The 17401-nt window shown below is 45.4% G+C and overlaps 1 protein-coding gene across 1 annotated transcript in view; it reads left to right on the top strand.

Moving 5' to 3' along the window:
- Positions 1 to 366: 366 nt before the first annotated feature.
- The window catches only part of GPC4 (glypican 4), a 113528-nt gene continuing 96493 nt past the window's right edge, over positions 367 to 17401 (top strand). The window contains exon 1 of the mRNA XM_054471389.2: positions 367 to 526. Within this exon, the coding sequence (XP_054327364.1) occupies positions 367 to 526 (160 nt within the window). The remainder of the gene's footprint in view (positions 527 to 17401) is intronic.

Genomic DNA, 17401 nt, shown 5'->3' with positions numbered 1-17401 from the left:
TTTCCCTCCTTCCCCGCGTCCCCGCCTCGCCGGCCAGTCAGCTTGCCGGGTTCGCTGCCCCGCGGAACCCCGAGGTCACCGGCCCGCGCCTCTGCTTTCCTGGGTCGCGCGCCGCCTCCACGCCCTCCTTCTCCTCCTTCTCCCCTGGCCCGGCGCCTGGCACCGGGGACCATTGCCTGACGCGAGGCCCAGCTCTACTTTTCGCCCCGCGTCTCCTCCGCCTGCTCGCCTCTTCCACCAACTCCAACTCCTTCTCCCTCCAGCTGCACTCGCTAGTCCCCGACTCCGCCAGCCCTCGGCCCGCTGCCGTAGCGCCGCTTCCCGTCCGGTCTCAAAGGTGGGAACGTGTCAGCCCCGGCCCGCACCATGGCACGGTTCGGCTTGCCCGCGTTTCTCTGCACCCTGGCAGTGCTCAGCGCCGCGCTGCTGGCTGCCGAGCTCAAGTCGAAAAGTTGCTCGGAAGTGCGACGTCTTTACGTGTCCAAAGGCTTCAACAAGAACGATGCCCCCCTCCACGAGATCAACGGTAGGTGGGCACCCCCGGGAGGTGGGCGCAGAGACCAACACCTCGGGAAGGGGGGCTGCAACTCCCTTCCCCCGCCCCACCGCTCCCTGCGCCGGACGCAGGTACACTAGAGGGAGAAATGGGCAGTCGAGAGGGCAGGAGCGAGCGAGCGAGAGAGCCAGGCAGCCCGGGCGCAGGACGTTCTCCGCGGGCGCAGCGCTCCCCCCTTCCCAGCACTGCGAGCGGAGGGGCGCCGCCGGGTTGCCCGGTGCGACTGTCGCGCTCCGCTCCCCGCCTCCGCTCCTCCCCTCCCCCCTGCATTATTCGCCGTCCCGGGAAGCCTCTGAGGACTCTGGCCCTCAAAGTGCGTGTCACCGGCTACCTCTCCTTTTCCGAGTTGAACTCCTTATAGGACGCCCCGCTTTGTCGTATGGGTGACGAGAGGCCGGGTGGGGGTGGGGGTCGCCAGTGGGGTGTGGTGGAGGGAAACCTCCCGGAGCTTGCTAGATTCTGGGGGTCGCAAAACGTGGAACTTGAATTGATGTTTCATTGATGTTCTTTTAAAACTCTCTCCCCGCCTCTCTTGCACCGCTGACACGGATTAGGAGTTTTAGTAGCCGCAACCGCTTTAGAAGTCGCCTTTAAAAAGCAAACGACTACCCCCACTTTCCACCCCTCCAAACCCTGACTTTTGGGAACTCTCCCACTTTCCGGAAGGTATCGGACCAGAGGAGTATTTTTCCCCTCTTTCTTTTTTCTTACCTCATTTTAAGGGTTAATTGCACTTTCAATTACAGACCTTTGAAAGGACTGATTACAGGAAACCTGAATCTCAGTTTGGAGATGGTTATGCAAATAGAGACGGCTTAGCCTGTGAAAAAGTTCACCGGATTTTGGCGCCGGTGGGGTGGGATGGGGGGTATATGGGGGTATTTGTGAAAGCCCCTCTCGGAGCGCTGGGGAGGCAGCGTTCGGCGGGTGCCCTGCGTCCCTCCCAGCGAGGCTGGCGGCGGTGTCCGGCCGAGTCCCCTCCGGGTCGCACTCTCTTCTTCGCAGCGGCCAACTGTTGCGCGCAGCCCCGCCGGCCGCGCAGGTAGCCTGTTCGCCCTGGGGGCTCAGAATGCACCACGAATCTAGCTGGCTGGTGGCCAGCGTAATCTAACGGAGGAGTGACAGATTCGAGCCCGAGGGGCTGAGCCTCCACTCCGAACCTTTCATGGAAGTGAGTGGAGCGCGCCTTTGCCTTGCGGTGCTGGTCTCCGGGTGGGGCGGGCAGGGAGCCGGCAGCCAGCAAAGGAAATACTGTAATTTCAACCAGGCGCTTCCAAAGGCTTAGGAAGATTTGGGGGTCATTTTTTGGAAGGGCTATTAATAACCTTGGAGATTAAGTGCAGTCATCAATTACATATAAATTACAAAGGTAATTGAGGGAAGTTGCTGGGCACTTTTGGAGTGTAACTGGCGTCTGTCTAGAAATAGAAGCGAAGAAATTGTTGGAGCAGCCCAGGCGCCCACTGCACCTTGGCAGTTACCAAATAACATGCTCACTACTGATTAGACACTGTTTGCCCTTCAGCTGCCTGTCTTTTGGGGAGCTCAAGTATGTCCTCAAAGCGGCACGATTTTATTGGTTGTAGAGCCCTGAAAAGCCCTCTTTCTTTCCCTTCCTCCTTCCCCGCCAGAAAAAAAAAATGAACCAGCAGCCGCTGAAGCTTGGGGACTCTGCAGGTCAAACCTGGGGCCTTTGTGCCCTGCACAGTTTGGGCCTGGGCACAGCGGAGATGATTGGCGTGAAGGTTACAGTTGTCATTCCCACATTTTGAAGGGGTAGATGCAGCTCTGCACTTAATGGGAATGTGACAAGGTTTCATCTTCTGTTCATGCAAACAATATGTGCCTTTGATATTGACTGCAGGCATTCAGCGAGTGGGGTCGTGAAACTGCCTTCCCCAGTTTCCCCAAATTTGCTCTGTGCAGTCTTTCGCTGTGGCAGGGCATCTTCCCCAGCCAGCATCTCAGGAAAAAGGAAGCTTGATGGGTGCTCAGAGACTCTGTGCTAGGTGTTCCCTTTGATTGTCATCATCCCCAGAAATCACCTGAGGGATATTTTGCATATATGTCTATCTGGGCATTCCCCCATGCCAAAGATAGGGGAGTTATTAGTGACCAGCAGCAGGAAATGGAAGCTAATGTGCTCACACCCAAAACATTTTATTCCTTTTGTCTTGTCCTTCATCTCCCTCCCAGGGCTGCTGCTTTTATTTCCCCTTTTGAATGACCTACTGGACTGCATTCTCCTGAGGAACAAAGGAAGTGCCTTTTTAGCTGGAATCCTTGGAAGACCACCAAGGACTTTAGCTCATGCAGTGCAATTTCGCACCACTTTCAACAATAACAAAAATGCATGACTGAATGGCTCAAAAATGTGGAGTGTTAGAGGCATTCATTTGAGTCTAGGACACTGTCACAACACAGACAGACCCAAGTAAATACCTTTAGACGGCCAGTATAGAGACAGGCGTAATCTTTACCATCACCCTGGCCTCTCCAGATGCATACATTAACCTTGTCTTCTCTGGGCTACACTCAGATAATTTTGGTCATTTTTTAAGGGGGATAGTCAATATAGTGACTTGTATTCAGCCTAGGTCTGGGTGGATTAATTGCCAGGCACTTTCCCTGGGATGGGGGATGTGCTTTTTTCAGTGCAAAACACCCAGGATCATTTTCCAGGTGAAGTATCACAAAGTCTGGGTACCTAGCTCATTGAGCCCCAGGCTCAGCCCAAGTGTAATGTTTTATTCCAGATGGCCTTGCACTTGCCTTCTAGAGTTTTGAACAGGCTTTAAGAATACTCCATGTTCTGGAGGAGTCTCAGTCTTTATAGATCATAGTTAGGATAATCTGATGTGCTCTCAAGGGTGTCAGGAAGTATATCATGCTGACAGGGCTTCCAACTGAGGTCCTGCATTGCCTGTCTGCTTGACCCCTGTACTTTTCAAATAATGCTGAGTCCAGGTGCCATGATCAAAAGGGATCTTTAACACAAAGATTATGTTTTTGTTCAGCTTTCAATGGCTGTGTACTTTTGGAGCGCCTACTGTGTGCAGTATCCTCTGCTCAGCATTGTGGAGACAGCAAGAAAGGCAGGAGGGGCTTCTGCCACCAGGACCTTTCCTATTAGTAGGGAGATAAGCCAGGCACACACAAAATTAGAATACAACACAGTGGTGATAAGTGCCATACAAGCGATACAGATGATGAGAAGGGAGTGCCCAGGCATTTCAAAGAGAGAAGGGATTTAGGACTCTAATACTATAGAATATTAACTGAGTAAAGCTAGTTCACTAGTAAAAATGAAAATACTAATGAAAATAAGTTTAAAAATCTAACCATTTTCCATTATGCCTCCCTCCATAAAGACAAAGGTAAAGGGTATGCAACAATGGGCATTTTATTACTCATCTATGTTGAAATTGTTTTTAAGAGTGAGGCAATGGGTTAGAAGCGTTCATGCACTTTCCAAAGGGTCCTCTTCACAATGACATTGAATGATACTCAGAACTTTGTGCCCTAGTTGCAGTTTTGGAGTTTTTATTTCTTGTTCCCTTTTGTGTTCATGAGCAATGCACCTATGATCATGTGCTCACACACACGTATATATGTACATGCACAAAGGATTCCAGGACTCCTATAAGCTGTTATGACTACGTGGAAAAAAAGTGCGTGTGTATGTGTGTTGGAGAGGTAGCAATGCTTTCTAACAGTGAGTTGATTATATATGACACACAGCATGTGTCTTTAAGATTTGTATTCCCCCTTCCCCACCGTAAGTAATGTGTTGGATTTTGCAATGAATTTGTGATCTCCTGTTTTGTTGGAATCATCAGTTTGGCTTTGTGTTTCACTTGGGAAGGGTTGAACTGAGCCACAGGGCCTATCACTGTAGAAATTGTCCCAAGTAGTTTACAGGAGGTATCTTCTGGACATGTTCAAAAAAGAATTTAGTTAAAGTTCTGGCTTATGCAGCTCAATCTCTGGTTAGAACATATAAAATGTTTGATTCAGCATAATTACTGTTTTCCTTTTTTATTTGATTCACGTTGGGTTGCATGCAATTTCAGGATTAACTAGAGACTAGACTGAGGAATGAAAAAGGAAGTTTTTTGTTATGTGTACAAGGGAAACAACATTGGTGTTAATCTGAGGCAGTTGGAAGTAAGTCTCTCTGGCTCCCCAATGGTATTAACTGTTTTAGCACTGAGGTTTTTTTCTTATTTATGTTTTTAAAAATGTATTTTGGCCTCATGATAAGAGTTCGTAGCTATTGAATGCTTTCTCTGGGCCTGGCCCTATACCAAGGAACTTACATGATTGTCTCATTTAAAACCTGCAACAACCATATGACATCAGAATTATCATCTCCATTTTACAGACAAGAAAACAAATTCAAAGGGATTATGAAATATGTTCACAATCTTATAGCTAGTGAATAACAGAGGTGGGATTTGAACCCAGGTCTTATCTGTTCTAGAGTGTAGTTCATGCTATGTTGTACAGATAGTAAGATAAGAAAGTACCTTCTCTGTTCCCATAGAGGTTGTTGAGATATAAAGTATGGGAGGACTTTCAGCTAACTAGTAAGGGACTATCGTCAAAACAGCACAATTTTCGTGTTATAGTGGAGAGGATCCAGTCACATCTTTTGTAGACAAAATGTCAAACCCAGACATAGACAATCTAGTGTTAATGGTAGAAGGAATATAAATTGTATTTCCTGGACAATACAATTGAGGAGCCAATGAGGCTTTCTGAGGGAGGGGAATGTCGTCAGTCAAGCTGTTTTAGGAAGATAACTAGTGGCTCTTTAGGTTAAGGGTTGGCGAGGCAAGAGATAAAGACAGGGAGGTCTGTCAGCAGACTCTTTTTAAATAGTTCTTAACTGGTCTACCTGCCTCTTGTCCGTCCCCCCGCTCCTAAATCCCTGTTCTGTCCTGAACATTGCCAGCTTAATTTCCTTACATCACTGCTTTGATTAGTCATTCGTGTGTTTTGAGCTTCAGTGGCTCCAAGCATCTCAAATGATACTTCTTTCATTGAGTCACTTCTGAACTCTCCAGGGTTATGTGCCCACTTCTTCCTAATTCCCTGTTGGAACCAGTCCATGGTCTTTGTACATAACTGCCTTGTATTATAGTTAACTGTGTGTGCAGGCACGTGCTTGTCTTCTCTCCTCAACTGGAAGCAACTTGAGGGCAAAGATGGCAACTCCTGGTCTTGTCTGTGGGTAGCAGTACCAAGTGTGGTAGGTCAGTGCAATATTTGTTAAACAAGTGGGAGAATGACATAGACAATTCTATTGTGTTCTCTGTCAGACACTAGTGCTACAATGAGATTATACTGCCTTGATGATAGATTGTCATTCCATGGTCTGTTGATCTCCTAGGAATCTTTTGGATCTAAACACTTTTTTTTTTTTTTTTTTTTTTAAGACAGGGTCTCACTGTTGCCCAGACTGGAGTGCAGTGGCGTGATCTTGCCTCATCGCAACCTCTGCCTCCCAGGGTCAAGCAATTCTCCTGCCTCAGCCTCCAGAGTAGCTGGGATTATAGGCATGAGCCACTACCGCCTGGCTAATTTTTTTTTGTTTTTTTCCGAGATGGAGTTTCGCTCTGTTGCCCAGGCTGGATTGTAGTCGCGTGATCTCAGCTCACTGCAATCTCCACCTCCTGGGTTCAAAGGATTCTCTTGCCTCAGCCTCCCGAGTAGCTGGGATTATAGGCGTGTGCCACCATACCCGGCTAATTTTTGTATTTTTAGTAGAGACGTGGTTTCACCATGTTGGCCAGGCTGATCTTGAACTCCTGACCTCAAATGATCCAGCCTCCCAAAGTGCTGGAATTACAGGCATGAACCACCATTCCAGGCCTGGATCCAAACACTTTGAAGTGAAATAAATTTAAAGTAAATCTGCATATGTTGTTATAGCTTGGAGAATGTTTTTATTCTTTTGGGGGAGTGCTTGTCTTTACCACTTCATTAATAACTGAACGCTTATAGGATTTTTTTTTTTTTTTTTTTTTTTTTTGAGACAGAGTTTCGCTCTTGTTGCCCAGGCTGGATTGCAATGGCACAATCTTGGCTCTCCGCAACCTCTGCCTCCGGTTCAAGTGATTCTCCTACCTCAGCCTCCAGAGTAGCTGGGATTACAGGCATGCACCACCACGCCCGGCTAATTTTGTATTTTTAGTAGAGACGGAGTTTCTCCATGTTGGTCAGGCTGGTCTTGAACTCCTGACCTCAGGTGATCCACCCACCTCGGCCTCCCAAAGTGCTGGGATTACAGGCATGAGCTACTGCACTGGCCAGGAATTTTTCAGAAAGATTCAGAGTTGTTTTTCTTAATGCCTTGAGATACACTTCTTTAAAGAATGAACAGTTGAGACTGTTGTGGTTAGGCAGTTTAGAGCAAATTTACCACATTAGATTCAGAACATAGAGCTTGTTCAGTGTGCATCAGTTACCTTTTAACACAAAAAAAACTCAAGTTTATTGTCTTTACCAAGAAGAACACAAGCTTTGAAGGGTATCAGAATATTTTACATAAATAAACAGACATACTAAAATACAAACAGGTAAAAACTAGCATTTTCAAATCTACTTGGTTAAACATCTGTTGCTTACTATAGAGAACATGAAAGTGCAGAAAATGCATGAAGCGATTCCATCCTGGAGGTAATTTGAAATATTATGTTTAAGTTCTGATGCATTTAATTCAGCAATCTGGTGGGAGAGAAAAATCAAAGAGCTGTATCAGCCAGGTATTCAACTTTTGAAAAAGAAACTCTAACAAATGTTAGAAATTAGGGGAAAAAATTGAATGGGAGAGTTAAAAAAGTCAATAACCTCCAGGAAGCCTGGAAACTATGTAAAAACATCTTATTGGAAGCCCAGATAAATGTGTGCCAGACATCAAAAAGACCAACTGCTTGGGGAAAGAAAAAAAGAACCCGGCATGACTAACTGGCAGAGTAAAAGAGGCTGCTTCAGGGAAAAAGGCATCTTTCACAAAATAGAAAGAGTTTAAGCCAGAAGAGGGAAGTCCACTAGGTTTGACAAGGCCCAGGTACAAACTAGAAATTAAGTGGGCTGACAGAGAATTGAAGTTGAATTTTGCAAGGGATTTGAAAGATGGTATGTGTGATAATAATGGTGAAAAGGGTAGGTTGAGTCCAACCTATCTGAGGAGAAGCAATATGGCTTCTTTAAGGGTAAACCATGCCTGATTGATCTCTCGGGGTTCTTTGTGTGGAAAAAAAAGCATGAGGATACAGGGAAGCAAACATACATCATTTAGGTTTTTAAAAATTATGCGATGGGATTCTAAGGCAAAGAATATTCAGAAAATATATTTACTTTGACATAGGTGGGGATAGTTGGACAGAGAGGAAGAGTGAGGGAGGGAAGAGACTCCACCGTTGTAGATGGAGTAGTTTACATGGAGAAGACATGGCTTATTAGGATGAGTAGTTCTAGCCTAACTCTGGCAAATTTGTTGTCAAATACCTTTGGTGAGGTTCTTCCCTCTTTGAAAAATGGGGTGAAATTGAACCACCTGGCACCTGAGGAGCTTTTAAAATATACTAATGCCTGGGTACCACCCCATACCAATGAAATAATACTTTTTTCAGGAAGGACTAGGCCATGATGGATGGATGGATGGATGTGTGTGTGTGTGTGTGTGTGTATATATATATATATATATATATTTTTTTTTTTTTTTTTTTGAGATGGAGTCTTGCTCTTGTCACCCAGACTGGAGTGCAATGGTGTGATCTCAACTTACTGCAGCCTCCACTTCCTGGGTTCAAGCGATCTTTTGCCTCAGCCTCCCGAGTAGCTGGGACTACAGGTGTGTGCTGCCACACCCGGCTGATTTTTTGTATTTTTAGTAGAGATGGGGATTCACCATGTTGGCCCTGCTGGTCTTCAACTCCTGGCCTCAAGTGATCCACCCACCTTGGCCTCCCAAAGTGTTGGTATTACAGGCGTGAGCCACTGTGTCTGGCCCATGGTAGATTTTTTTAAATTTTCTTTTCTTTTTTCTTCTTTGAGACGAAGTCTTGCTCTGTCGCCAAGGCTGGGTGCAATGGCATGATCTACACTCACTGCAACCTCCGCCTCCTGGGTTCAAGTGATTCTCCTGCCTCAGCCTCCTGAGTAGCCGGGATTACAGGAGCGCACCACCACTCCTGGCTAATTTTTTATATTTTTAGTAGAGGCAGGGTTTCACCATGTTGGCCAGGCTGGTCTCGAACTCCTGACCTCATGATCCGCCTGCCTCGGCCTCCCAAAGTGCTGGGATTACAGACGTGAGCCACCATGCCTGGCCTAGGTCCCTTCCATCTCTGAGATTCTATTCTAAATTTTCCAATGAGATTCATCACAAAGTGTTGTTTGAGATAAAGCCTTTAGTTTAGAATCAGTGCATGGTTGTTTTAATTTTGGCTAACTTGGATTTAAGAGAAAGGTGTGTCAAACATGGAGGAAAATGTTTTCAATCAAGATATAAGTGTGAACCACAACTGAGTGATGCTTTGCTGCAGGTAGAAACATAAGACAAGCACAATGAGAATACTCTGGAAAGAATTAGAAAGGAATCCAGCCTTGCTGTCATTTATTAAGTGTCAACATGCTAGGTGATATTTCTTCCCTTTTTCTTTATTGGTAAAATTAAAAGAAATCTCTTTATCCCTTACTTTAATGTCCTCTTTGCCATGTGTTTATTCTCTTCAAGTATCTTATCAAGAAATAGAAGTACAGTAAATCCCTAGGCTTCTAGCTGGTGCAACCATCCAGAACACAGCTGGGAATGTGGAAGTAAGCAGAAAAGCCAAAGGATGGAAACAGCTGTCATAAAGCCCATGCATTTTATGTGGAGAAAAGGCCTTCAGAAATTTATTATCAGCAATCATTGAATGGCTCCTGTATCCAGAGCAGTATGCTGGGTGCAGGGGATTCCAAGAGGTGTCAAGCAGGAATCAAGCTTTTGAGGAACTTGCATTCAAATTAGGTAGATAGGGTTTATACGTGAGAAGATAAAATGCTTTGGTTATCCAGTTTCCCAGTCTATGGCAGATTAGAAGTAGCAAATGGTACTGGTTGGGGGCCGATGGGAATCATAGGAAGGGATCGTGTTAGAGGCAGGTAAGACTTGACATCTGGAAGAAGTGAGAGAGGACAGTTGGAGGGTGACCAGAAGCTGAACGGGAGACCCAGAACTTGCTGATCTTGGCAGTTTGAGATCTCCTAGAATGGGTGAATGCTCAAAGCCACCTTTGTAACCATAACCATCGAGGGCACTAGTGTATTTCATTACAGTATTAAATAATGGTGTTTGGCTTATTCTGATTTAAAAGTTCAGAAAGTACATTTTAGAAAGAGTTCCATTACTGGGCACGGTGGCTCGCGCCTGTAATCCCAGCACTTTGGGAGGCCGAGGTGGGCAGATCACCTGAGGTTGGGAGTTCGAGACCAGCCTGACCAACATGGAGAAACCCCGTCTCTACTAAAAATGCCAAAATTAGCCAGGCATGGTGGCACATGCTTGTAATCCCAGCTACTCGGGAGGCTGAGGCAGGAGAATCAGTTGAACCCGGGAGGTGGAGGTTGCAGTGAGCCGAGATCAAGCCATTGCACTCTAGCTTGGGCAACAAGAGTGAAACTCTGTCTCAAAAAAAAAAAAAAAAAAAAAGAGTTCTATTAGAAATATTCAAAATATGAAAACTACCCTTAAGAAGGGGGAAATTTAGTTAACTTACACATTTACCTATCTAGAGCACCCAGTTTCCCAACAGTGCTGGATCAACAAGGAGTCAATCTACGTGTCACTTTGTCTTTTTATTTAAAAAAAGTGTTAAAAATTGTATATTATTAATTCAGTGGCTTTTTCACCTCAGAGCTTATGGTTTATGATTTTGTTCCTCTGCACCTTCTTTTTTTTTTTTTTTTTTTTGAGACAGGGTCTCACTCTTTTGTCCAGGCTGGAATGCAGTGGCATGATCTCTGCTCACTGCAGCCTCTGCCACCCAGGTTCAAGAGATTATCCTGCCTCAGCCTTCCGAGTAGCTGTGATTATAGGCGTGCACCACCACGTCCAGCTAATTTTTATATTTTTAGTAGAGATGGGCTTTTACCATGTTGGCCAGGCTGGTCTCGAACTCCTGGCCTTAAGTGATCCTGCCTTGGCCTCCCAAAGTGCTGGGACAGGCGTAAGCCACCATGCACCATGCCCAGCCCCTCTGCACCTTCCTTTTTTTTTTTTTTTTTTTTTTTGAGGCAGAGTCTTGCTCTGTCACCCAGGCTGGAGTGCAATGGTGCATTCTCCGCTTACTGCAACCTCCGCCTCCCGGGTTCAAGCGATTCTTCTGACTTAGCCTCCTGAGCAGCTGAGATTACAGGTGTGCCCCACCACGCCTGGCTAATTTTTATATTTTTTAGTAGAGACGGGGTTTCTCCTTGTTGGTCATGCTGGTCTTGAACTCCTGACCTCGTGATCCGCCCACCTCGGCCTCCCAAAGTGCTGGGGTTAAAGGCATGAGCCACCGCGCCTGGCCCCTCTGCACCTTCTTTTGAAAGCCCTCTAGAACGTCCAAGTTCGTCTTAGTTCCTGATACTGTACTACCTGCTGTGGTCAGTTTAGGGAACTGAGTTTTGACCTGAAGTCAACAACAGTTGGTTCCTAGTTAAGGGTGACACATTTGAATATTGGTTTCCCTTGTAAACATTTACCAAACTAGGTAAATGTATAATCATAAGAAACACTAGAAGTTAAGGATAGTGTCTGACCATGTAGCTATTTGAACCTTAAAAAGAGCAAAGCTTGGCTGGGCATGGTGGCTCTCGCCTGTAATCCCATCACTTTGGGAGGTTGAGGCAGGCAGATCACTTGAGGCCAGGAGTTCAAGACCAGCCTGACCAACATGGTGAAACCCCGTCTTGACTAAAAACACAAAAATTATCTGGGTGTGGTGGTATGCACCTGTAATCCCAGCTACTCGGGAGGCTGAGGCACAAGGATTGCTTGAACCTCGGAGGCAGAGATTGCAGCAAGCCAAGATCATACCACTACACCCCAGCCTGGGCGACAGAGTGAGACTGTCAAAAAAAAAAAAAAAAAAAAAAAAAAAGGCAGCTCTATGTGTCCTATCATGCCAGATCTGAGAGACCATGTATCCCCAGTTCCTAACACACTGCATGGCATGTGGTAGGTGCTCAAGAACGTTAAGCATGACTTTTTGCTTCTGTACTTATTCCAGGATGAGATATTTTTATTCATATCTGCTGTGCTCTTACTATATTCTTCTAAAATTCATATGTTGAAATCCTAACCCTCAAGGTGATGGTATTAGGAGGTGGAGTCTCTGGGAGGTAAACCCTCATGAATGTGATTAGTGCCCTTATAAAAGAGGCCCCAGAGAAAACCGTTAACACTTGCGCCACATGAAATTATGGTGAGAAGATGGCCCTCTATGAGGAAGCATGCCCTTACCAGAACCCCATCTACCAGCATCTTGATCTTGGACTTCCTGGCCTCCAGAACTGCAAGCAATAAATTTCTGTTGTTTAGAAGCCACCCAATCTTTGGTATTTTGTTTTAGCAGCCCAAACAGGCTAAGATAACCCTTTTTAAATCTAATTATTTTAAGCTATCTCATTTATTTTTAACTTTTGCATACATTCAGTACTAGATGCCTAAGTAAGGAAAGGAAAAGGAAAACATGTTTTTTTTGCCCGTTAACCTAGAGTGTGGTGCTCTTTCTTGGCTTGCTTGGAGGTGGGCGCTTAGTATTTCATGTGGTTTGTTTTAATCCCGGTAGACAAATGGTTGCTACTTCTTAGGCTGTCTGTTCCAGACATTAGCAGGAACTTGGCTGTGCCTGCAGAAGTGCTTTTTCTTTTCTTTCTTTTTTTTTTTTTTTTTCCTTTTGAGACGTAGTTTCACTCTTGTTGCCCAGGCTGGAGTGCAATGGCATAATCTTGGCTCACTGCAACCTCTGCCTCCTGGGTTCAAGTGATTCTCCTGCCCCAGCCTCCTGTGCAGCTGGGACTATAGGCACCCGCCACCATGCTCGGCTAATTTTGGTATTTTTAGTAGAGACGGGTTTCACCATGTTAGCCAGGCTGGTCTCGAACCCCTGGCCTCAGGTGATCTGCCTGCCTCGGCCTCCCAAAGTGCTGGGATTACAGGCATGAGCCACCGCATCTGGCCTCAGAGGTGCTTTTAGAAGAGGCTGCCTTTGCCCCTTTTTGTTGCATCAGCCTTTCTACTAGGTGCTCACTTCTGTCGTCTTCTCCTGGAGGTTTGGGTCAGGCCTTGATCTCTGCTTCATCGCAACCATTCTTTTCATGCTAGTTCTTTCTTCGCAAAGCCACTTTGTCAGTTTGGCTTTTGCAGGCCTCTTAAAGCCGGTCTTCTTTCTTCTGTTCACCTTCTGCCTACCAGAGCAGGCTGGAAGTGGTTCCTTTTGGGCTGTAGACATTTCCTTAGTTCACCAAACCCTTGACGTCATCATCCCAGCAAGCATTAAGCCACCAGAATATTTTTTTCCTTCAGTTATTGTTTCTAGTTCACCACACATTTGTCTCCATTGAGTTTTCAGTCTGGTGTTTGGTCAGAGATGAAAACAAAGCACTGTGTCCTTGCAAACTGCAGTGTAAAGCATGTGGTTAGCAGTTACTACTTGCAGTGGTCCAGTCTGAGTGGGAGTATCATTTTTCTTGGCAGTGACTTCACAGAAAGTCCTGTTTTTTTGTTGCCAGAATAAGCAGTCATTACATTCCTTACAATTTATAGTCAAATTATTATCTACTGTTGTTTAAATTGCCTTAATTATAGAAGATTTCCCCGTGCTAAGATTTTAAAAAGCAAAATAAGACAACTTTTTACTAGTGTACTTTAGAAATGGTCCTTAAACATCATCTGTCACCAGGATGTTGGAGGCTATGGTAAGGATTAGTTCTTTGTGTTTATGGGGAGATTTTTTTTAAAGGGGAGTAGTGAAATGAGTTCACTTTAAACTGAATTTGAATTAAATGCCCCCAGCTGGCTGGTTGGTTAATGTTCTGCCTTGTTGTTTACCCACAGTTTGGAACTTACTTTTCTTTCTGCCCTCTCAGATCTGATGGGCCTGGACACATTCTGGGAGGCTCTTCTGGTATGAGGTCAATGGATTATTAAGCAGTGAGGCAGTCTTAGAAGATGTTCTTGTATTCTTTAGGTTGGAGAGCAAATGATGAAATAACAACCTTCCAAAATAAGGGACTGCATCAATTTTCTTGTAATCTGAATAAAGATTTAGGTGACTGGATGGGATATGTTTCAGCTTAGCTAATGTTTCATAATCTCTACCTTTGGGCTCTGCTTTCAAGATATATGTAAAATTTGTCATCTCACCATCTCAGTGACGACTATCCTGGTCTCACCCCTCATTAACTCTTGCCTGGATTATTGCAGTCGCCTGTATCAGTTCCCCTGCTCTAGCTCTCTGGCTCTGGCTCTCCCCAGCCTGTGTTCTCAGCATAGCAACCAGTGTGATGGTATTCTCTTAAAGTTAGATTATATCACTCCTTTGCTCAAAATGCTCCAATGGTTCCCCATGCCAACCAGAGTGAAAATCAAGGCTTATGAGCACATCTGCCTTCTCCTGTGCCAGCCCGCAAGGTCTTCTCTTCTCAGGCTTTATCTTTATCTAAGGTCCCATCCCACTCTAGCCACGTTGGTCTCTCTGTTTTCTTTCAAGCACACCAGGCACATTCAGGGGCCTTTGCACTTCTTATTTTCAGTGCCTTGAACACCCTGCCGCCAGATAGCAGCATGGTTCACTCCCTCACATGTTTCAGGGCTTTGATTACCTATCACCTTAATAGAGAAGCTTTTCCTGGCCTCTGTATAAAATAGGATACTCCCACCCCCCACCCTCTGCAGACACACATATATTCATATACTTCGTCCTTCTTCCTCTCTGCTTTCTTCTTCTTAGTTATCACCACCTGACCTGTGGGCAGCGGCTTTGCCTCTTTTATTCACTGCCCTATACCCAATGTCTACCACATTGGCTAATACTCAAAAATGTTTGTTGAATGAATACATGAATGAGTACTCCTTGCAAATAGGTTGCTCTTAGGAAAAAAGCTTTCAGAGGGCATAGTTGACTTTTTAGGACTTGTGAATATGAGATTATACATATGAACTGCCATCTGTAGAAAGGGGGTACCTAGGCTGGATTCATTCATTCAGCAGATATTTAGCAAGTGCCTATTAATTGCTAGGCGCTGGGGATACAAGCCAGGTCTCACACTTATGGAGCTCACAGTCTAAATGGTGAGACAGACATTGATTCAATAATTCTGAAAATTGGTAATTAGTTACAGTTGTGATAACAACTTCCAAGGAGAAGCCCTTGGTCTTGGATGTGGGATAAGGGAATGGCAATCAGGGCAAAGCATAATTTTCTTTAACATTATGGGCCTATAAGGCCTTCTTACTTTCTAGGAGTAGTGCTTTTTACATCATCACAAGCTCCCGCCCCCAGTGAATGGCCAGGGTTTGTGTTTCTGGCAGTGGATCCTGAGGTGAGTCCTAGAGCACTTGTGCAGTGGTGCAGGGAAGATGGGCCCGAGTTATCCTGGCTTACATGGAACACTTTCTCTGGTTGCACATTGTGAACAAAAGTTCTCTGAAAAGGAATTTGGAGGAAAAAGACTTCATTCCAGTGAACAGTTTGTAAACTGGGGAGACACATCCTTCAATGTAAAACAAAAGTGCACATTCCAGAGACCAAAGAGAGGATTCTGGTTTCTGGTTGTTTTTGTTTTTGTTTTGGGACAGAGTCTTGCTCTGTCGCCCAGGCTGGAGTGCAGTGGTGTGATCTCGGCTCACTGCAGCCTCTGCCTCCCAGGTTCAAACAGTTCTCCCAATTCAGCCTCCCAAGTAGCTGGAACTACAGGTGCACACCACCACTCCCCACTAATTTTTGTAGAGATGGGGTTTTGCCATGTTGGCCAGGCTGGGCTCAGACTCCTGGCCTCAAGTGATCTGCCCACCTTGGGCTCCCAAAGTGTTGGAATTACAGGCGTGAGCCACCGAGCCTGGCTGGATTCTGGTTTTAGTACAAAAGTTCCCACCTAGGTTCCTAAGCAAGTGTTATGCAAATGAAAGACTGAAATTTGCTTAATTCCAATTGGTTGACTCAGCTAAGCCCTGATTGGTTGATACAAGTGATCCCTGATTGGTTGGTACAGGTGAGCTCTGATTGGTTGCTTCAGGGGAGTTCTGAAAGTCCCAAAGTTAAATGGAAGTGGGTGTTTTCAGGAAACTCAGAGGAAGTATGTCACCTTTAGCTAGCAAATGACCACTTGATTCTATTTTAAATTTGGGCCCAGTTAACCACTTGGGATCCACCTTGAAGGATTGGCTCTTTCAGGTTCACATTTGTTTACAATCCTGTGGCCATCATTTTAAGGATTGGGTTTATAGGGGCACTGGAAAATGCAAAGTTAACGCTTGTGTCACTTTGCACTGTTGTTTTCTGTCCTCTAGTTGGTCTGCAAAGGTACCAGACAATTAGTGCTAAAGCCTTTAGGCTTTTATGAAAGTTCTGAGTCCACTCTCATTTTCATAGAGACCACAGAAATACTGTCATTTGATTGATGAGTGGCTCAAAATGAAGCCCCCTGGCCCTGCAATAGTAAAACTCTGGTTTAGCAAAATATGGATGGAATGCATCTGTCAATTGGTGACAAGATTCCTTCCCTCTCCAAGCCTTTATCAATGGTGACCGAGTGGGCAGGTTGTCTCAAGGAGAGGAGGGTCCTGGCTGTGCAGGGAGCAAGTGCATAGGCTGGCCAGGGAGATTAGGATTGTAAGCAAATGCAGCCTGAGTGATAAGTCTTAGCAGTTATCAAAACAGGATGGGAAGAAGCCTTCCTTGCCACATGCTGCTGCTCTGAGAACAGAGTCTTCCGTATTTCAAGAAAGATTGTTTTTTCAGAATTTTAGATGAACACTGTGAGATAGGTCCCTATTTCTTTTTTTTTTTTCTCTGAGACAGAGTCTCAGTCTGTCACCCAGGCTAAAGTGCAGTGGAACAATCTTGTCTCACTGCAACTTCCACCTCCCAGGTTCAAGTGATTCTCCTGCCTCAGCCTCCCGAGTAACTGGGATTACAGGTGCATGCCACCACACCTGGCTAATTTTGTATTTTTAGTAGAGGAAGGGTTTTACCATGTTGGCCAGGCTGATCTCGAACTCCTGACCTCAGGTGAACTCACCCACTTCAACCTCCCAAAGTGCTGGGATTACAGGCGTGAGCCACGGCGCCTGGCCGATAGATCCCTATTTCTTAGTTTGTTCAGAAATTCAAAGTCCTAGTGAGGAACCCTGAGGCTGGCGTATGTGTATAGAGACACTAGCTCGGATGCCTGACAATTTTACCTAGAGGTACATGAGCAGCTGTGACATCCCAGTGTTTCCAGGTTACAAGCAAGTATTTTTTAGCTATTTTCTAATGTGGACCCCTCTTCTGAAGGGCAGACTACATAGCCATGACAAAGGCTGAAGCCCCAAGCTCTCCATTTAATGCAGTGAACTGACTGCATTGTTGTAAATTGGGAGCAAGTTTGTAGGCAAGGGGCAAGTTTGCTTAAATATGAAGACTAAGGTGAGCCGTACTTTAAATATGAATTTAAATATGAAGATTATGGTATATGCCCTATTTTAAATACTATAGGCTTACTATATTTTGTATGTTTGAGACCGAGTCTCTCTCTGTCACCCAGGCTGGAGTGCAATGGGGCAATCTCAGCTCACGGCAACTTGTGCCTCCTCGGTTCAAG

Source organism: Pongo pygmaeus, chromosome X (genome assembly GCF_028885625.2).
Source record: "Pongo pygmaeus isolate AG05252 chromosome X, NHGRI_mPonPyg2-v2.0_pri, whole genome shotgun sequence".
Classification (NCBI taxonomy): Eukaryota; Metazoa; Chordata; class Mammalia; order Primates; family Hominidae; genus Pongo; species Pongo pygmaeus.
Note: the sequence above shows the minus strand (reverse complement) of the source record. Positions and strands in the feature narration are given on the sequence as shown.